The 22168-nt window shown below is 40.2% G+C and overlaps 1 protein-coding gene across 8 annotated transcripts in view; it reads left to right on the top strand.

Annotated features, from left to right (window-relative positions):
* Window positions 1-22168, top strand: part of EML4 (EMAP like 4) — a 261344-nt gene that overhangs the window by 224383 nt on the left and 14793 nt on the right. For all 8 annotated transcript variants that reach the window (XM_006133977.5, XM_075925435.2, XM_006133978.5 and 5 more), the window contains 5 exons: window positions 1556-1681; window positions 1840-1971; window positions 2897-2964; window positions 5926-6014; window positions 7513-7610. In XM_006133977.5, coding sequence (XP_006134039.1) covers window positions 1556-1681; window positions 1840-1971; window positions 2897-2964; window positions 5926-6014; window positions 7513-7610 — 513 coding nt within the window. The remainder of the gene's footprint in view (window positions 1-1555; window positions 1682-1839; window positions 1972-2896; window positions 2965-5925; window positions 6015-7512; window positions 7611-22168) is intronic.

The following is a 22168-nucleotide window of genomic DNA, read 5'->3' as shown; positions in this document are numbered from 1 at the left end:
TCATCACACTTTCCTGTACACTGTTAGTCAGCTAATGTCCCTTTACATATGATAAATTGCTTATAGAATATACAGCAATATTCTGTTCCTAAGAAATAGTGGTTGGTGTGAGGAAGTGCTTTTAACATCATAGTTACTTTAACGGTAATTTGCTTGATCAAAATTAGTTACTACAATTTCAAAGTATGGCATGTACAAAATTTTGGTATATGACAAAACCAAGAGAATCATGGTTATGTCTCTAAAATAAAAATTTCACCTTGTTATATTTTAAAGTTTGTTTGAGAACCTGATGCTGATACTCTGTAGCAACAAAGTTAAAAGGAATAATTTATTCCTTTTAGATATTCATTATCTTAATACTTTGTACTATGTTTTCTTTTGAACCAGTATCAGCTTAACACAATGATGATTTCACAGGATTTTGGGAAATTAAATGTAGCACAGAATTTAGTAAATCCCAGTCTTTTTTTAAAGTACCATGACGCTAATTAGTATCTTAACAAATGTATCTAAAAGTAAACACCAACTGAGACAGAAATTTATGTTACACTTGGTAATTTGAGCAATATCAATAATCGTCTCTCTACATTCCCTTTACTAATATGCCGGGTACTCTAAACATATAAGGTGTTTTGTATTGAAAAATCCTGCCAGCATCTTGAATAAATAGCTGAAAATCTGAAAGAAAAATTGTGTAGTTTCTACCAAATGCTTCCTTACTTTATTAACTTTTGATGAACAGCAACTACTCTGGCCTATAATCATTTTTATTTACTGTTTGTTTGCCCTGTATTACACAATGCTGTTCTACTTTACTATATGTTTCCCTATTCTGAGAGTTCCTTTTCTAATTATTAATCTGAACAACAGCCATAAAAATAAAATAATCATCATTAAGAAAGCTATTTATTCAAGTCAAGATGCTGGCAGGGCTTTTCAACACAAAACACCTTATATGTTAGAGTACCCAGCACATTAGTAAAGGGAATGTGGAGAGACGATTATTGATATTGCTCAAATTACCAAATGTAACACAAATTTCAGTCTCAGTTGGTGTTTACTCTAATCAACAAAATTCTGTTCAATAAAAGATATTACTTCACCCACCTTGTCTCCAATGACTCTAACATTCACAGACTTTCAGGTTTTGAGAGCATAGTGTGAACATCCTCCTCTTTCTGGCTTCTTTTGGTGATGTTCTTTAAAAGCAGTCATTAATGGGTTTCATTAAATGTTGTGGTGGTTGTACTCCCAAATTTAGGTGCAGGCAGATCCTTATCATTATTTCTAGTGAGAAAAAGAATAAGTGTATAAAATGGAATTGCAGTTAAGTTTGGAAGTTATCTGTGAACTCAGGCTTGAATATGTCAACCCAGCTGCTGAATGTGGTCATTATCCTGTTGTTAAATAGGTTGGATTATTCCTTTTTAACTGGAAACTGCACCTCCTGTTGATTACTTCTTCATGATAAACTACAGTAATTGTATCCTTCAAAGATTAAAAATTTATATATGTTAAGATGATATGCCTTTACGGAAATTTGTTTTCCTAGGTTCCTGATCAATATGGGACAATCAGAGCAGTAGCAGAAGGAAAAGCAGATCAGTTTTTAGTTGGCACTTCACGAAACTTTATTTTGCGGGGAACATTTAATGATGGTTTCCAAGTAGAGGTACAGGTGAGCACAATATTTTTCTCACTTCAGATTTAAATGTTTCCCCTGGTATGTATTTTCTTTCAAGACCTAAATCACAAGATTTTTTTTTGAGAGCAGAAGGGGGTTTACTGGTATATTTCTTGGAACTATGTTAACTAAATAATGTGTTTCCTTTTCAGGGTCATACAGATGAACTCTGGGGTCTGGCAACACATCCTTTCAAAGATTTGTTATTAACATGTGCTCAAGATAGGCAAGTTTGTATGTGGAACTCTGTGGACCACACATTAGAATGGACCAGACTGCTAGATGTATGTGAGCTTTTTTCAGTAATGTCATTGAGTTTAAAAATAACAACTGGAGAGAAAGTACTTAATTTCAAATGCTTCTGAAATATTATTTTAACATATATAGCATATCCTGCACAGACAAGCAAAATGTGGGAAACTATAACACTAAAATGATGAGCTTCTTACCTCTGAAAAATATAAATGTGAGTTCAAGAAACTCAGTAATACTTAGCACCTTGATTAGTTTTAATAGTACACAAAGTGCTATAGAAATGTAACTGTGTGGAAATATTTCCTACCAAAACACACTCACAGAAACAGGGAAGTTGAGGATCTTATAACATTTCTGTGAACAAGGCTGAGAATGACTTGTTTAACTGATGCTTTATTTTTCTTGTTTTATTTTGTCTTGTCTTTTAAAAAAAAAAGTTCCGTGCTTTCTTCAAAAAAATAGAATTGTGTAAAAGGTTCTGTTCTTATAAAAGTCTCCATCAGACTGTTAAAAATAACAAATTTATTAAGCATTGTTCTCCATTATATAATGACACTACTCAGTGATGGTAACCAGGAATAATCTTTGTAATGAACTAGAATAGTGGGGAAAAAATCAGAATTTGGAATGCTCTGCTTTAGCAGTTTCCCCTTTTTTCTCTATTTGTACATAATATACTGATTTATCTTGCCATATTACTCCGGTAATTGTAAGTTTAGTGGTAAAAACTTTGCCTTGTCATTTGCTTGAAATTCATGTGGCAATATATGAATAATGAATACTGTGATGATAAAAAAACCTATGTTGTGAGTTAAACCTGGCCTTTCAGAACTGACTTCACTTTCGTTCTTTTGTCAGCTAATATGAGACCTTTTAACATTGCTTGAATGTAGCGAATGTTGTGAATATTAATACATTTGACATTAATCATAAAACTACGCCTTTCTCTTACAGGAACCAGGGCACTGTGCTGATTTCCATCCAAGTGGAACAGTGGTAGCAATAGGAACGCACTCAGGAAGGTAAGTATATTTGGGGTTTTTATGATGAGGCAAAAGGAAAAAGGGATAATGTTTTCCTGAATTGCAGAAGTGATCTGTAAAGGCATTTGAAATACTGGGTTTTAAGCCCTTTTTTCCTTCCTTATTATGTGTGTGAAACTAGGCGGTTTGAAAAGTGGTGGATAGGGTTTGCAAGAGATTAACCTTTTTTCAGTTTTTTTTATTACTGTTGAAATATTTGGATTGTCAAGTCTCATTTTTCCTGGCTTTGAGAAGCCCTTCTTGGGAGATGTAAAACGTGAGTGTTATGATCTGCCATACATTAATTGAAAAGGTGGGGTAAGATAAGGCTATGTCTAGACTACAAAGGTAAGTCAGAAAAAGATACGCAAATTGCAAACTGCAATTTGCATATCTTTTTCTGCTTTTCTGTCAGAAGAGGCTTTTCTGAAATTTGGCACATCTACACGCTGCCAAATTTCAGAAAAACCTGCTTTTTCGACACATCCCTCATGCCTCCTAGAATGAGGCTTACAGGGACGGCGAAAGAGTATGTCCACTTTTCTGAAATTTTTTTCGGCGAAGTGGATACGCGCTGCAGTCTAGACATAGCCTAGGACATTCTTTCCCCCTAATTTCACTTAGGCATGGAAGTGAATTGGGCTCTCATGAAAAACACATTAAAAAATCTCTTCCTTTCACAGTTGCTCATCTTTCACTTGCTTGAGATGCCCTAATTTCATTTATTCTCCAATAGCCATAGAATCTTCCAAGGAGTCAAAACTTGAATGTGTAAGGGTGGGGTTTTTTTCTATTAAAAAAAACTATTAAAAAAGCTGAAGTGTCCATCCCTTCTGTTTTTGGAAGGGTGAAAGCAAAGAGGTACATCTCTCAATCACAGTGGTTGTTGGGACCACTAGAGTAGTGCAGCTTACACACCCACCCTTTGCTCAGGGCTATGCCTACAATCAAGAACAGCTCTTGGTTAACAGGCCCTTTAAGTTCCTTGCTGTAGACAAATTCATCTGTAAGCAATACTTCCTAATTTCCTAGAATCATCTACCTTGCTTCATACTGGCATGCAGTGTCTATGTCTTTGTGTCAAACTGTGGACAATTTTCTATTGTGCATGCTCAGTACTAGAGTAGACCAGATTATTTACAGTAATAATGTATGTTTTTTTTCTTTTAAAATTGAGTTCAGTACAAGTTTGCAATGAAAATCCTCATTCTTTCTGAACTGCTCTGCTGAATAATCTTTAATGGGTAGCAGGTTTAAAACTAATAAAAGAAAGTTCTTCTTCATATAGCATGTAGTCAACCTGTGGAACTCCTTGCCAGAGGAGGCTGTGAAGGCTAGGACTATAACAGAGTTTAAGGAGAAGCTAGATAATTTCATGGAGGTTAGGTCCATAAAAGGCTATTAGCAAGGGGATAGAAATAGTGTTCCTGGCCTCTGTTTGTCAGAGGCTGGAGAAGGATGGCAGGAGACAAATCGCTTGATCATTGTCTTCGGTCCACCCTCTCTGGGGCACCTGGTGCTGGCCACTGTCGGCAGACAGGCTACTGGGCTAGATGGACCTTTGGTCTGACCCAGTACGGCTGTTCTTATGTTCTTGGTCTACAGATTATTCAAATATCTAATGTAGAATATCACAATAGAAAATAAGGTTTGCACCTCACCCTGTAATTTATGTTTTTTACAAAACTAATTAACACGTCATGGATTTTGAAGAGTATAGTCAATTATACTTGTACAATTCAATTTGTGCTGTATTTAATTAGTTACATGGTTCACCTAATCTTGGAACAGCAGAAATGCCAGGTAATTTATATAGTTAACCTACACAGGGTTAATAGTGCATTTTTTCTATTTGAAAATGTAATTGTTCACAGAAAGTAAAGATGAAGGATTGCAGAAAATACCAAATCAGAATTCACTTTCTTCCTCAAATGGGTACTTGCAGATTGCTTTTCTCCCTGCTCCTTACTCACCTCCATTGTATATGCACAGTTCAATGCAAGTTTTTAAATCAAAGTCACTTTTTCTAAATAAGCAAAAAAACCACTAGTTTCAAACTTCAGCTGTAGCTTTATCTACTTTTTTTTCTAAAAGGAGAAAAGTATGAACTAAAAAATTAGAGCAGATATTTTGTTTAAACTTTCCAGAAGAATTCATCTGCAGGTAAAGAGCAACGATGGAAAATTTCAGGCCCAAATGTGACTTTTTCAGAAATTATGTGAAAATGTGAGGTTATAATTGAAGCTGCATAATGGGCTCTAACAGGGACCTTCTACAAACACATCACATTCCACCAGCATATGAATTGTATACATTACATGATATACTTATAACTACTCTAGTATTCAAGAATGTGTGTATGTGTATATACACATATACAGGTTGGACCAACCAAGTCAAAGGCTTTGGTCCGGCAATATCCAGTAGGACTACAGATGTTCCTGGACCCAAGAAGTCCTGGCTGGGAGCCCCAGTGGCAAGAGGGCTGGCAGCTAGGAACCCGGCAGGGCTGGGGACCAGGGTCAGAGCCCCAGTAGTGCTGCTGGGGCTGCAGCAGGCGCGGTAGCAGGGCCAGGACCGCAGCAGCCCTGCCTGCCAGGACCACAGCAGCCTTTCAGGGAGGGCAGCTGGAGCTGAAAGTAGGGAGGGACAGTGTGGCAGGGGACTTCCCCTAGTGCAGCAAATTTCCTTGTTAGGGACCAGTCAGGCCCTGAGGGTGCGGGACCAGAGAGGTCCAACCTGTATAGTGGTGTTTTGGCATGCTTATATATTCCAGTGATGGATACTTATCAATTTGTAAACCCAGAAACCAAAGAGAAAATGTTTAATCAAAACAACTTAATATGGACATTGAAAGCATAGGACGCTAATAAGCAATGAGATAGAATTCCGTGATCATTAGCTTTAATATTTTTAGGTTTTGTTTAAACAGAAGTAACAGTAAAACTCTGTTCTTAACAGGTGGTTTGTTTTGGATGCAGAAACAAGAGATCTGGTTTCAATACACACTGATGGTAATGAACAGCTTTCAGTGATGCGCTACTCAGTAGGTAGGCAAACTTCTGTATATTCTGGGAATCTCATCATCATTGCATGTTTTAATTCAAATAAAATAGATATTTTTGCTAGATTTCTCCAGAGCTGTTGAGCTATTTGTGTTACACGTGCATCAAATTGCCCTCCATTAATAGGGAACAAGCAGGGATGGCCTATGTGAAGGCCCGTGAGCCTTCAACGGGGCACCTGATGATGACATCACAGGGTGCCTGGGCGCCCGATGATTACGTCACGGCCATTGACGGCCGTGCAGGTGGGGGTGCCGATCGCGCATTCCGCCTGGGGTGCCAGCTGCTGCAGCCGGCCTCGGGCCACTCCTGGGAACAAGAGAGCTTTTCCACAATTGTTTAAGCTCATTAACAAAATATATGTGTAAATTAACAATTACAGATTTGTTTGCATTTTGCCTGCAATTCACTGTTTTATATTTGCTGTTCTATCTCTGCAAACATCGTTGTTGCCTCACACAGCACCACCTCGTATAGATATATATGGTTATGATGTGGTGTCATCATTTCTTTCAGAGGACTTTTATAACTAAACTGAGGAGGTAGAAACTAAATGAAGCAAGGAAAGCTTGATTTTAAGATGTATTTGTAACTTTGGATTTTTTAAGATCTAAAAGTTTTTATTATAATTATTTTTAGTTAACTTTTAAAATGTGTTAGTGTAAAACAAAGTTAAATTCAGGCCTCTTGCTTTCTGTCTCTCTCAAACTAAAGGGCATTTGCTATTAAATTATTCATTTGAAGACTATGTGGAAAGGTACCCTCTCATTGAATAAAACCCAACGTCATCTTATGAGAGTCTGACAAAATAGGCTGTAGTTTAATTCTCTCTTCTGGCTGGATGGAAGAGAAGTCTTGCAAGCCTGTTTCATGTTTGCTGTTTCATAATGTGTCAAGTAAATTGGGCAAAACTTTCCTCTACTGCTGCCCTATTTACTGACAACAGCATTTCATTTCAGAGCACTAACATTCATTGGTGTTATAGAGGAGTTTGATCATGTTCCTAGGCAGTGAAATGGTTAATGGACCTTTATTATTGTTAGAAAGTTTAAATACTGTGCTAGGATGACTTTGTTGAAGCTGTTGTGTAGTTAGCCTTTGGTTGGTATGTAATTAACATTGGTTTATTTGTAATAAGTTTAGGTTTTTAAAAAACCCTGATCTGTGGAGATAACGTTGTCAGCTATTTTCAGACATCCAGCACAATCGTGAGGATTAATTAACTAGACTATTTCCCTGTCCAATGGTAGCCCTGTTTATCTAAGACATAGTGGGAAGCAAACTCACTTACTCCACAATCACAACCACCATTAAAGAGGAGAAAAGTAAGAAACCAATTGGAAAGTAGTACAGTTAATTACATATCCTTGGGTTCTTGCACATGCACAATTACATGGTTAATAATAGTGCATTGTTATTAAATATGAAATCATTCATTATCACAAAAATATTATTACATTCTCTTTTGAACTTTTTTTTATAGATGGCACATTACTTGCAGTAGGATCCCATGACAACTTCATTTATCTCTACATAGTGACAGAAAATGGAAGGAAGTATAGCAGATATGGAAAGTGCACTGTAAGTTTTTATACAGCAAGAATTGGCACAAGAAATTGTTTAATGATAGACCATAACTTTTGGTAGCAATGTTTAATTTTTTAGTTTTGGGTCCATTTCTATAGATTAACAATTGTCACAATTTCCTTTTTTATTTTTGACATTCAATATCTTTCACTATCTGGTCAGCCTTTAACTGGTTTTAAATGTAAATCTGGTTTGCAGCAAGAAATTAGTAGTAGAATGAGGTGCTTTTTGGACATGCCTCATTTTTTTTCTTTCAACTCAGAAGTTATCATCTGATACAAAAGCTAATTGTGTATACACAGAAAAGGTCTTTCTTGGAGGTGTTGGAAGTTCAGCATTTGTTTCTTTTCTACTGATTTAAAATTCCTGCCCTTTTATAAATCTCCTTGTAATCTCTTTGAGCAACATTATTAAATTAATGAGTTGCATTATTTCATAAAATTGCTAACAGTCTGATGATAAGACCATCTTCCATGCATGCATGCAATAACAGTGCATTGATGATCTGTTATTCAGTGGTCTCCACCCTTTTTATGTCCAAGAGCACTTTTTAAATGTCAGGGCAACCTATGATCTACCCTTCCCATTCCCTGAAACCCAACCCCTTCTCTGAGGCCCCACCCACTCCATTCCCCCCCTTTCTCCATCACTTGATCTCCAGTACCCACACTCACTTTCACTGGGCTGGGGCAGAGGATGCGGGTTCTGAGCCAGGACCAAGGGATTTAAGAGCAGGAAGGAGTGAGAGGTGCATGTTCTGGGAGGGAATTTGGGTAGAAGAGGGGTCTCCAGGCTGGAGTACAGTGCTGAGGGGATATAGGGTGCTGGCTCTAGAAGGGGGATCCAGGCTGCCCAGAGTGCTGGGGTTTGGTGGGGGTGTGGGGTTCTGAGAGAGCTCCAAGGCCAAGCAAAACTCCCTGAATGCTTGTGGGCAGCAAGGGTTTGCCTCCCCTTTTCCCCCTCCACACACACACCTTCCCCCAGTACTCACTAGCATGCGGAACGGCTGCCTCTCAGGCTGGAGGCCCAAGAGAGAAGCCTGTGTGGGTAGGCATGCCACAGATGTGACACAGTGGTCTGTGCAGGGCCCAGTGGGGGATGGGGGCCCCTGAGCCAAGACACGAAGGCAATGGTCCAGCCACTTCACACCTGCCATGGGGAAGGAGCTTGAGCAAAGGAAGGGGTGTGGTTGTCCAGGGGGAGTGAATGACTGGTGCCTGGGAGAAGGAGCATTCTTGGCTGGGGTAAGCATGAAGAAAGCAGACTAAGTCCAAGATGGGGGCGGGGGGTTCAAGAGCCTGTGAACCTCTTCCTCCCAAGAGGACTAAGGCTGTCTGCCCTGGCTCCTACGTCAACTTCGAGCCTGTGCAGTGCTGTATCTCGGAGAAGCAATAAACCCCTTTTACTCTACTGGCTGGCGGAGGGTCACATCTGGCTGCAGATGAGGGTGCAGAGTCGGGGGCTCCCCGATGCACCATCACAACAGGACTTAGTGGAGTTTGCTTGACCACAAGCCCTGTAATGGGGTTGTCTGGGCTGTTGCCTAACTGAATCTGCGCTCATACCTGAGTCAGCACCTTCTCCTCAATGCTCACATCACCAGCACCAGCTTTCCTTGGCAGGTGGGTACCTGATTTGTTAAAATCTCCCCAACCCCAGAACTCCTGCTGAATGCAGAGGGGCAGTCTATGCAAGCAGCCTCTCCTCTCCTCCGGACTCTTCACTAATTCAAGAGTTTGCTGCTGCCATGGCTTCTACTGCCTCACTCTTTGTAGTACATTTGGCTCCTTCTGGCCATGTCAGGCTCATTGGCACCATAACGCACAACACTGAGTCCTCAGACTATGAAACGAGGCTGATGCCAGTCCCTGCAGCAAAGGCCTTCTCAACATTGCTATTTTGGGGACAGATTCCTTCATGGAGTTTCGTACGAGCCTGTCTCCCGGTAGTGAATGGGAGTGTCTCTAATTCAGTATAACTGGTGCTGATTTCCCCATTCATTCCTCTTTGACACTGATGTCTCCCCCATATTGGAGTTTCCTGGAGCTTTGTGCCATCCATAGTGTGTCTGTCACACTTTTCACATCAGGGACTTTGGGGTTTTCATACAAACAATACCACTATGATGAAATTATGTGCTGTGTCAGGAGGCAATCAGTCTCTGAGAATTGTGCATCTTGGAAAACATCATGCCCATGGCTGCTCATTTGCCTGAAATCCAAAATCACTTGGTGGATCACCTCAGCAGAACTTTCTTACTGGATCACGAATGGTCCCCGCAGCCCACTATCATAGAGTCCATATCTGCAAGTTTGAGGCATCCCAATAAATCAACCTGTTCACCAATGCTGTCTCTTTGTTCCCAAATGCCTCTCAGTCTGGGATGAACTAGAAATTGGAACACCTCTATTCCCTTCCACCAATTCTGGTCATCCTTCACGTCGTTCTCATGCTGAAATTGGACCATGCCAAGCTCATTCTTATTGGGTATTAGTGTCACCGAGTGAATATTGGTTCAAACCTGCACACCCATTCCTCATCTTCCTGATTGCCTGACTCAGCATCATGGTCATGTTTTGTATCCAGTGCTCTGCTCCCGGTTTCACATGGTGAGGTTGCTGCATGGTTAGACGAGGAAGAAGAGCAATTTTCTGCAGCAATCTGATAAGTCCTACCCCCTAGTTAGAAGCCTTCCATCAGAGTGACCTCTTCAATCAAGTGCTTCTTAATATGGGCATTAGTCTGGAGACTTCATCGAAAGCTGGACTGTTTCCAAGGTATCCTGGAGAACTTGTTACTTCCTCAGTCTCCTGGTCTTGTGCTTAGTTCAGTGAGAGTCACTTAGAGGCAATTACAGCACTGTATCTGCCCGGCTATGGATAGTTGGTGGTAGTAAGACTCTTGAAAGGAGTCCCAGTGGCTGGAACTTTAATATAGTCTAAGCAACAATTTTCTGCCCTTCAAGGAGAGGGAGGGAGTTACAGACATGATGATGGAGCACTTTTACACACAGTTAGCTAAAGACAATCTACCTCTATGGCCTCACCCTGATTTTTTATCTTTAGTGGTTTCCCAATAACACTTGAAACAAGCTGTGTATTGACCAGTTTCCTTCCCTAAGCAGCATTGAACACCTAGAGAATGTGTGTCACGCTGGATGTCAGGCAGTGTTTAGCTTATCAGCTAGATAAGACCCCATAGCATTCCATTACTCATCTTGTTTACTAGTCTCCTATGGAGGCTGAACGAAGGGCCACGCAGTCTCTTCAGAGTCTGTGTCCAGATGGATAGCTTCCTGTATCATGATAGCATATGAAGTATCCCCAGCTACGTCTCCCCAAAGGATATGAGCTGATTCCAAATGAGCTCAGTCAATATAGGTAGCATTTCTATAGTAGACATTTGTTTAAATAAACTCCAAGCCCCATCTTCTATGAATAGCTTGTGAGTCACCTATGTAGAACATACAATTGCATCTACTCTTAGAAAGTGGTTACCTACTGTAACTGTTGTCCTTTGAGATGTGATGCAGATGTGTATTCCACGACCAGTCTGCCATCCCTTCTGTATTGGTATCTGGACTTCTGACATTTGGTACAAAGGAAAGGAAGAATTCAGGGCCATGCTGCCCGGCTAGGGCAGGAGAGTCTGAGCATCACCACTATTGCCTGACAGTACCCAGCCATATTCCAGCTCCAGTGCATTGGGCATGCTCACACCTAAGCAGTGACTATAAATATAATATGCATTTGCATCACATCACAAAAATCAATAGTTAGATCAGGGCTACTCAACTTTGGAAGCCCCAGGGGCCACAATGATACAGCACATGCTGAGGGCTGCAACTTAAGTGTGGTTGTGTAAACATGCAAATATATGGAAATATATGCAAATAGCTTATTTCACACTGACAGGCATGGATACAAAGATTAAGCCTTAAGCCACAGCACCAGACCCAAACGTGGCCAGTGTGAGCCAGTCAGCACTTATCATGCTCTGCCCACTAGGCTAAGCAGCCAGCACTTCCCACAATGCCCCGGCACTCCCAGCACCTCCTTTCTGCGGGCTAGAAATGCCAACACCCTGTACACATCTGTTCCAGCCAGCCTGTCCGCTTGCGTCTTTCAGTGCTCACCCCACCTGGGAGACGCATCGCCGTTGTGGAGCATGTTCCCAGTGGAGACCATGTTCAAAGGATCCCACCCGCCAGCCCCATGTTGAGCCCTGCACAAACCCAAACTGCACCATGAGCTGCAAACAAACAGGCCACGGATTCGATGTTGAGTAGCCCTGAGTTAGAGATAGGTCACCGAGCTTTTTTTTCCCCTCTGAGTTTCTTGCATCTTTAACATAACTGAGACTGAAAGTGTTCTCAACAAAAAGCAGCAATATCAAAACATAACGATTATTTTACTTAAGTCTGAATTTAAGGCCATGGTAGTAGAATCCTGGATATTCAGATCTGCTTTGACAAGTAAGGAGTCTTGCTACTAGATAGATGTTCTCTCCCTCTTAATGTCACCACTGTACAAGGGGGGGAATTTGTAGTTTCCCACATTAAGAACCACAGCTTTCTTTCAGCTGTGCTATTTCCATGGGAAGTCATGTTCTGCATGTTGTTTGACAGTGTTTTAGGGACGTAACTTGTAAAGTCTACATCCTTACTTACTCCATAGTCGTTTGGAACAGCAGCACGTGCTCGTATCGTTACAAAGATCAGTTCCCTCTTAGAAAGGCTTCTAAGCCTCTTTCGGCTTGTACAGAATGCAGCAGCACACTGGACTGAACAGCCAGCCTATGATCATATTACATGCAGCCTGTATTCCTCTACACTGATTGCCAGCAGAGTTGTGGATTGATCTTAAGCTGATATTTAACAGGGAGAGACCTGGCTATGTTCAAGACTTTGAGAACCTTCCTGGCTAGTATATTTCCTCAGGCACGTTTTTATTTGGGAGGTGTGTGGCCGGGGCATTCTATTATTATACCATAGCCTGGCAGGTGATCTGTAGATTATTCTTTCTGGCAACCAGACATCATTCATTTCTTCCTGCTGGATAAGCATTCTTTGAATCCACCCAGATTTTAAATTTGAACCAGTGTCAGCCCACATGTAACACCCTTATCTTTCCACTAACACTTTGTATCTTTCCAGTTGTGATAATTTTTTACAGTAATTAATAATAATTTTTGAACAGTAGTATCATCTTACTGGAAGAATATAAGGGTGAGAAATACTATTAGCATTTACTTGGCAGAATTCCTAATAAGCTGATGACATCATTTCAATTCATGCCGCTCTCTGAATGTGATGAGCCTGATACATGTCTGGACAGCCCTGTGGAATGAGAGGAGGCAGTGTCTGCACTCTGACAGAAGTGGAGACTTATCCTTGCCAATACATAGGCTCTGTAAGATGCCCAGCCTGAGAGACCAGCACATATAATTGGTATGATAGCAGCAAGCTAGTAGTTAGGAACTCAGTGGTGAGTTCTTCTACAGTATTTTTTGTAAAACTTCCCCTCTTGCCATAACTAAGAGGCTAAAAGTTTCTGTTTAAATAAAGAAAGGTACATGTGATAAATATCAGCCAACATGGATTTGTCATGAGATCAAATCATTTCAAACCAACCTAAAGGCTTTCTTTGACAGGGTAACAAGCCTTATGGGTGGAGCGGGGAGAGGCAAGGATTAGGGGAAGCTGCAGATGTAGCGTATCTTGACTTTAGTAAGACATGACCTCTCATAAAAAAACTAGGAAATACAACCATGATGGAACCGCTATAAGGTGGGTGCATAACTGGTTGAAAAACTGTTCTTAGAGACTGGCTGTTGGTGGTTCATAGTCAAGATGGAAGTGGGGTCCCATAGGAATTAGTTCTCAATACAGTTTTGTTTAACATTTTCATCAGTGGTTTGCCACTGGAATAAATTGCCTTCAGAGATTGTTGAATCTCCATCATTGAAGATTTTAAGAGCAGAGAAACACCTTTCATGGATGATCAGTATTTAGATATTGAATGCAAGGGATTGGAGAAGATGACCTGTTGAGGTCCTTTTTCAGCCCTACGTAGCCCAAAACATCTCTGAGTCACATGCCAGCATCATAATTAACCAATATATCTAACTATCTATACATTGCAGCTAATATAATTGCAGATTTCTGGCTCTCAGAATTGGGTAATTGACTGCTACTGAAAATCCTGGGGCTAGACTATATACTTCCTGTTGCTGAAATGTCTCATTTTAGCCAGTCTTAAACCATGTAAAGAGCACCTAGTTATTTGGGCACAAGCACCTCCTAACGGTTTGTAATAATAATGTGAATGACTATCATTAATCTTGGATGTCTAGATCAAGTAGATTTCCAAATAAAATGAGGTGCAATAGGTGTGCTTAAAATGTCTATTGAAATATAGAAATATTTTCATGATAGTCCCCATTTTAAGTAAAAGGAATATCTCCAGAGCAGAAAGTAACTTTTTAAGTGTGCTTGGTGTATTCTATAGCACGATTTAATTATTATTCATCATTATCTGTTACTTATTAATTTAAGGCCCCAAGCACCTTGTTTTATACCATTGTTAAATGGTACCATTTTGTACCTTTAATAAAGTGATAGGGAATAGCCAGCATGGGTTTGTGAAGAACAAGTCATGCCAAACTAATCTGATAGCTTTCTTTGATAGGATAACAAGCCTTGTGGATAAGGGAGAAGCGGTGGATGTCATATACCTAGACTTTAGTAAGGCATTTGATATGGTCTCGCATGATATTCTTATTGATAAACTAGGCAAATATAACTTAGATAGGGCCACGATAAGGTGGGTGCATAATTGGCTGGATAACCATAGTCAGAGAGTTGTTGTTAACGGTGCTAAATCCTGCTGGAAAGGGATAACAAGTGGAGTTCCGCAAGCAGGATAACAAGTGGAGTTCCGCAAGGGTCTGTTTTAGGACCCGTACTGTTCAATATCTTCATCAATGATGTAGATATTGGGATAGAGAGTACGCTTATTAAGTTTGCAGATGATACCAAACTGGGTGGGGTTGCAACTTCTTTGGAGGATAGGGACATAATTCAAAATGACCTTAGCAAGTTGGAGAAATGGTCAGAGGTAAACAGGATGAGGTTTAATAAAGAGAAATACAAAGTGCTCCACTTAGGAAGGAACAATCAGTTCAATACATACAAGATGGGAAGCGACTGTCTAGGAAGGAGCATGGCGGAAAGGGATCTAGGGGTCATAGTGGACCACAAGTTGAATATGAGTCAACAGTGTGATGCTGTTGCAAAAAAAGCAAATATGATTCTAGGTTGTATCAACAGGTGTGTTGTAAGCAAAACTCGTGAAGTCATTCTGCCGCTCTACTCTGCACTAGTTAGGCCTTAGCTAGAGTACTGTGTCCAGTTCTGGGTGCCACATTTCAAGAAAGATGTGGAGAAATTGGAAAGGGTACAGAGAAGAGCGACAAGAATGATTAAAGGTTTAGAGAACATGACCTATGAAGCCAGGCTTCATGAACTGGGCTTGTTTAGTTTGGAAAAAAGAAGATTAAGGGGGGACATGATAGCGGTTTTCAAATATCTAAAAGGGTGTCACAAGGAGGAAGGAGAAAATTTGTTCCTCTTGGTTACTGAGGACAGGACAAGGAGTAATGGGCTTAAAGTGCAGCAGGGGAGGTTTAGATTGGACATTAGGAAAAAATTCCTAACTGTCAGAGTGGTCAAATATTGGAATAAATTGCCAAGGGAGGTGGTGGACTCTCCCTCTCTGGAGATATTTAAGAACAGGTTAGATAGACATCTGTCAGGGATGGTGTAGACGGAGCTTGGTCCTGCCTTGAGGGCGGGGGGCTGGACTCGATGACCTCTCGAGGTCCCTTCCAGTCCTATTATTCTATGATTCTATGATTGTTTCAAGGAAGGGGACATTGTAGTCTGAGCAGTGGACACTGTGATCTGTGGTTTATGAATTTACCACCTGATTCCATTGAGGCAGATAAATATTATCAGTACAAAGGGAGATATCTATTCAGCCAGATATTAATAACTAGTGATAAGTACATAGTGTGTGAAAGAAAGTCTGCCTCTCTGTGGTAGCTGCTGAAGGAAGATTTTTATTGGAATATAACATTGTGCTGTTTTAAATATTATGACAACATTTTATGTTTGGATTCACCCTGTCATGGTTGCTTGCTTGAAGGGATTTTCCAGCCTGAAGCCCCTTTGCCAATAGCTTTGTTCACTCTCCCACCACCCCTAGGAATGTTAACAGCTGCCAAAGGTCTGGCAGGATTTAGTAAACGGCTGTCCAAGTTTTTTTTTCATGTTGGAGTTAGTTTGCAACTTTTAAGGATTTGGGAAAAAAAGACAGGAAAAAATCCTGTCTCATTGTGTGCTTCAGTTTTTTCAGTGTATTGTTCTCATAAAGTATAATGCGTTCTTCTCTCAACTGCAGTATAGTCTGTCAATCAACAATAAATTAATAATTTCAAAGGTTTGACTAATCCTACAGTATCATCAGGACTTGTCATTTTCCTAAATGTAGCAAGTTCTCTAAGGGACACAGTGGCAGGTAGGAGAGCAGTATGACAAATATGTCTTTATATACAGGCTATATAATTTTGCAGCAAACTCAGCAGCCACCACAGATATTTTATATAAGAACTTCAGTGGGAGTATGGTGTAGGCGTGTGGCTGCTAAGAAGAGGGCTAGCTAGGATGGACCATACACTAGGTCATGTAGGAACACATATCTGCAGAGGGAGATTGGGCAGAAAGAATTTGGCTCTGTAAGTGACTCTCCTCATGCCATGCATTAGACTAGGGGATGAATGAAGGTGGGAGGCCATCCTTTGGTGAATATGAAAGAGGTTTGTTACAAAACTTAGGGTATGTTTAAAATGCAGAGTTTTCCCGGAAAAACATCAGTTTTCATGGAAAAACAATACTTACGTCCACAGTGCTATTGCGTTCTTTTGACAGAAAGTCGAAAGAACGGAGGGTTTTTTCCAATAGTGGTAAATCTCATTCTGTGAGGAAGAAGCCTTTTTCCAAAAAGCTTTTTCAGAAAAAGATGTGTGTGGATGCAGAAGAGTGTTTTTTCAAAAGGAGAGGCCTACAGGAAAAAGCACAGGTGCCTTGGTGGTCACTCCATCCAAAGTAATCATGACTTAAATGCGAGATATAGTCCAATCCATGTGGACGCTACCTTTCAAAAAAGCAGATCACTTTTTTGTTGCGCTTTTGCTGTGTGGATGCTCTCATTTGAAAGAAGTTTTTGTGGAATATCTCTTCTGGAAAAGCTTCTTCCAAAAGAAGACTGCAGTCTAGATGTAACCTAAAAAAAAAAAATAGCAAAAGACTGTGCAGTGTGGAGAGAGAAACAGGAGGCAAGTTTGCTCATCTTTAGCCTATAAAGATAATTTAACTTTGTCCTCACCTTTCAAGATGTTAGGAATCCTTTCACAAAATTATAGACCCCATTATATGGTCTAAGGAATGATCTTGATAAGTCCTGGATATCTTTTTAATTTTTTCAGAAACATTACATAGAGAAAAACACCCTAGAGATGCATGTACCAATGGGAATATATATTATTTTAATACATCCATCATCACATTCTCTTTCCACAAGTGTAAGGCTCATTCATTAATACTGAAAACCTGTTTCCCATGAATTTTGACATTGATTTAAAGAAAAATGGGATCAGGGCTAAAGATCTTTAACACAGAGGTTACTGTGAGTGTGGATTTATCAGTTACTTACACTGATGACCTTGTGTACACAGGGAAGAGTGACTTTGTGTTTTGGCACTAGTTGAATATGCACATGCTGTAGGGCAAATAGTAGGGCTTAATGATGGATATATACGGTTATGCTCGTAATGCTAGCTATTGATCCATCAACCTGGCATCGTGGCTCTTTGCCAAAGTGTTCTGAGTATTTAGGAAGGGCAACGGCTGTAAGCTAAATGCTGACACATATATGATATATGTTCATGTTTGACACAAAATTTTGCTAGAGCATATAATTTGGCTAGAACTGCTTCATTTTAATGGTGTGTATAAAGAAAGGCTCATATTAAAAACAAGATTTCACTTGTAATCCGGTTTGACTACTCTTATTAATTAATTCTAATGGGTACTTTTATATTGACTCAGTTAGTTAATTCCACAGATGTGTGTAGATGCAAATTTCTTAGGGCCAGATTGTGATTGGCTAGAACACATTGATGTATAGGAAGAGGAAGAACACAAGGGAAGCTCCTACTCCATTGCCCATCACCTCATACTCTCAGTTCTTGTATTCAGGGGATTGCAGGAGCTACCCCCTTCATAATTCTGCCAGAGATGCATATTGCCACAATGTTGTTGAGAAATAGATGGGGCAATGCGTACTGCCTCCCACCTTTCTAGTGAGCGGACAGTCAAGCTAGGGGAATATGATACAGATGCTGAAAGGGTGTAGCTATGAATGTGGTCCAAAAACTCATCGTCCAGTGATGCAGTTTCCCAATGCTGTGCCCTTTGGCTTGGTTAAAACCTTAATATTTGCCATATAGGCAGTAATCAGATCCAACAACCTGTCCTCATGCAAGTAGACTCTATTTGTGCCATTAATCCCATTAGAGTCATTGGAATGCAAGGTTACTTGTGTGATTAAGCATTGCAGGATTGGGACCTCTTGTACGGTGTATCTGTAGCAGGCTGATGGCAAGAACAATTATTACTAGAAAAAGAATAATATCCACAGCAAAGTGATCTAAAAGTTCATCTCCCTGTGTATGTTGTAACATGAATATGTTCTGCAATAGTTTTGCCCAGCTCCAATTAAAAACTCTTAGTTAAATTATATTTGCTAATTCAAGGTGTTTTCTTAAGGATATAGACATTTATCTTTCTATAGTTGTATTTACCACTTTGCTGTATAGATCTACAATCTAATAACAATCATAGTTGTTCAAAACTAAATACAGTGAAATCTGTGTTAACTGGCAACCCAAGGAACGAACTATGTCAGTGGCCTAGTAGAAGTTGGCTTTTACTAAAAGTCAAACAGGAGTGTATTTGAATCCTTGCAGACATTTTAAATTGGCCCTTTAAGAAACAGAATTCCATGCTAAAGATTGTCTTTAAGTGGAGGTTTCAGTGTAATGTAGCCGTGCACAAAGAAAACCCTTATTTTTCAGGAATCGGTTATAAAATTATTAACATAAGAACATAAGAACGGCCATACTGGGTCAGACCAAAGGTCCATCTAGCCCAGTATCCTGTCTACCAATAGTGGCCAGCACCAGGTGCCCCAGAGAGGGTAGACCGAAGACAATGATGAAGCGATTTGTCTCCTGCCATTCCTCTCCAGCCTCTGACAGACAGAGGCCAAGGATACCATTTTATCCCCTGGCTAATAGCCTTTTATGGACCTAACCTCCATGAAATTATCTAGCTTCTCTTTAAACTCTATTATAGTCCTAGCCTTCATAGCCTCCTCTGGCAAGGAGTTCTACAGGTTGACTACACGCTGTGTGAAGAAGAACTTTCTTTTATTAGTTTTAAACCTGCTCCCCATTAATTTCATTTGGTGTCCTCTAGTTCTTCTATTTAGGGAACTAATAAATAACTTTTCTTTATCGGCCCTCTCCACACCACTCATGATTTTATAAACCTCTATCATATCCCCCTCAGTCTCCTCTTTTCTAAACTGAAAAGTCCCAGTCTCTTTAACCTCTCCTCATATGGGACCCGTTCCAAACCCCTAATTATTTTAGTTGCCCTTTTCTGAACCCTTTCTAAGGCCAAAATATCTTTTTTGAGGAGAGGAGACCACATCTGTACACCGTATTCGAGATGTGGGCGTACCATAGTTTTATACAGGGGCAGTAAGATATTCTGGGTCTTATTTTCTATCCCTTTCCTAATAATTTCTAGCATCCTATTTGCCTTTTTGACCACCGCTGCACACTGTGTGGAAGTTTTCAGAGAACTGTCCACGATAACTCCAAGATCTCTTTCATGATTTGTCATAGCCAATTTAGCCCCCATCATACTGTACGTATAGTTGAGGTTATTTTTCCCGATGTGCATTACTCTACACTTACCCACATTAAATTTCATTTGCCATTTTGTTGCCTACTCACTCAGTTTGGTGAGATCTTTTTGGAGTCCCTCACAGTCTGCTTCTGTCTTGACTATCCTAAACAGTTTTGTATCATCTGCAAACTTTACTACCTCACTGCTTACCCCTTTCTCCAGATCATTTATGAATAAGTTGAAAAGGATTGGTCCCAGGACTGACCTTTGGGGGACACCACTAGTTACCCCTCTCCACTCTGAAAATTTACCATTTATTCCTACTCTTTGTTTCCTGTCTTTTAACCAGTTCTCAATCCAAGAAAGGACCTTCCCTCTTATCCCATGGCCATGTAATTTACACAAGAGCCTTTGGTGAGGGACCTTGTCAAAGGCTTTCTGAAAATCTAAGTATACTATATCTACTGGATCCCCCTTGTCCGCATGTTTGTTAACCCCTTCAAAGAACTCTAACAGATTAGTAAGACAGGATTTCCCTTTACAGAAACCATGTTGACTTTTGTCCAACAAATTATGTTCTTCTACATGCTTCACAATTTTATTCTTTACTATTGTTTCGACTAATTTGCCCGGTACTGAAGTTAGACTTACCAATCTGTAATTGCCAGGATCGCCTCTAGAGCCCTTTTTAAATATTGGTGTCACGTTGGCTACCTTCCAGTCATAACCACAGATAATAGCTCAGCAATTTCCCATTTGAGTTCTTTTAGAACCCTTGGATGAATGCCATCCGGTCCCGGAGATTTGTTAACATTACGTTTTTCTATTTGTTCCAAAACCTCCTCTAATGACACTTCAATCCGAGACAGTTCCTCAGATTCATCACCCACAAAGGACGGTGCAGATTCAGGAATCTCCCCAATGTCCTCAGCCGTTTAGACTGAAGCAAAGAAATAATTTAGTTTCTCTGCAATGGCTTTATCGTCCTTGATTGCTCCTTTTATAGCTCGATCATCTAGGGGACCCACAAGTTTTTTAGCAGGCTTCCTGCTTCTAATGTATTTAAAAAACATTTTGTTATTTCTTTTTGAGTTTTTGGCTAGCTGTTCCTCAAAATCTTTTTTTGCTTTTCTTATTACATTTTTACACTTGATTTGACAGTGTTTATGTTCTTTTCTATTTATCTCACTAGGATTGGACTTCCACTTCTTCAAAGATACCTTTTTGTCCCTCACTGCTTCTTTTACATGGTGGTTAAGTCACAGTGACTCTTTTTTAGGTCTCTTGCTATGCTTTTTAATTTGGGGTATACATTTAAGTTGGGCCTCTATTATGGTGTCTTTAAAAAGTTTCCATGCAGCTTTCAGGGATTTGGCTCTAGTCACTGTGCCTTTTAATTTCTGTTTAACAAACCTCCTCATTTTTGTGTAATTCCCCTTTTTGAAATTAAATGCCAGGGTGCTGGATTGCTGAGGTGTTCTACCCACCACAGGAATGTTTAATGTTGTTATATTATGGTCACTATTTCCAAGCGGTCCTGTAACGGTTATATCCTGGACTTGATCCTGCACTCCACTCAGGACTAAATCAAGAATTGCCTCTACCCTTGTGGGTTCCTGCACCAGCTGCTCCAAGAAGCAGTCATTTAAGCCATTGAGAAATTTTATCTCCGCTTCTCTTCCTGAGGTAACATGGATCCAGTCAATATGGGGGTAATTAAAATCCCCCATTATTACAGAGTTCTTTATTTTAGTAGCCTCTCTAATCTCCCTTAGCATTTCAATGTCAGTATTGCTGTCCTGGTCAGGTGGTCGGTAATATATCCCTACTGCTAATTTCTTATTATTGGAGCATGGAATTACTATTCATAGCGATTCTATTGAACATGTTGATTCACTTAATATTTTTATTTCGTTTGATTCTACATTATCTTTCACATACAGCCACTCCGCCATCCAGCCAGCCTGCTCTATCCTTTTTATATATTTTATATCCCGGTATGATTGTGTCCCACAGATTTTCCTCATTCCACCAGGTTTCGGTGATGCCTATTATGTCAATCTTCTCATTTAATACGAGGTACTCTAGTTCACCCATCTTATTAGTCAGACTCCTAGCATTTGTGTACAAGCACTTTAAAAATTTGCCACTGCTTATTTGTCTGCCCTTCCCTGATGCATTGGATTCCTTTGTATGCAGTTGTTTGTCTGCTCTGGCCCATGGTTTGTCCTCTCCCCTCCTCTCTTTCTGACTACAGCTTAGAGAATCTCTATCAGTGGATTCTCCTCTAAGAGAAGTCTCCCTCCGATTTACGTGCATCTCCGCACCAATCGGCTTTCCCCCATCTCTTATTTTAAAAACTGTTCTACGGCCTTTTTAATGTTTAGTGCCAGCAGTCTGGTTCCACCCTGGTTTAGGTGGAGCCCATCCTTCCTGTATAGGCTCCCCCTCTCCCAAAAGTGTCCCCAGTTCCTAATAAATCTAAACCCCTCTTCCCTACACTATCGTCTCATCC

The sequence above is a fragment of the Pelodiscus sinensis genome, chromosome 3 (assembly GCF_052426305.1).
Source record: "Pelodiscus sinensis isolate ZL-2025 chromosome 3, ASM5242630v1, whole genome shotgun sequence".
NCBI classification, from domain to species: Eukaryota; Metazoa; Chordata; order Testudines; family Trionychidae; genus Pelodiscus; species Pelodiscus sinensis.
This window is presented reverse-complemented; position numbering and strand designations above follow the sequence as displayed.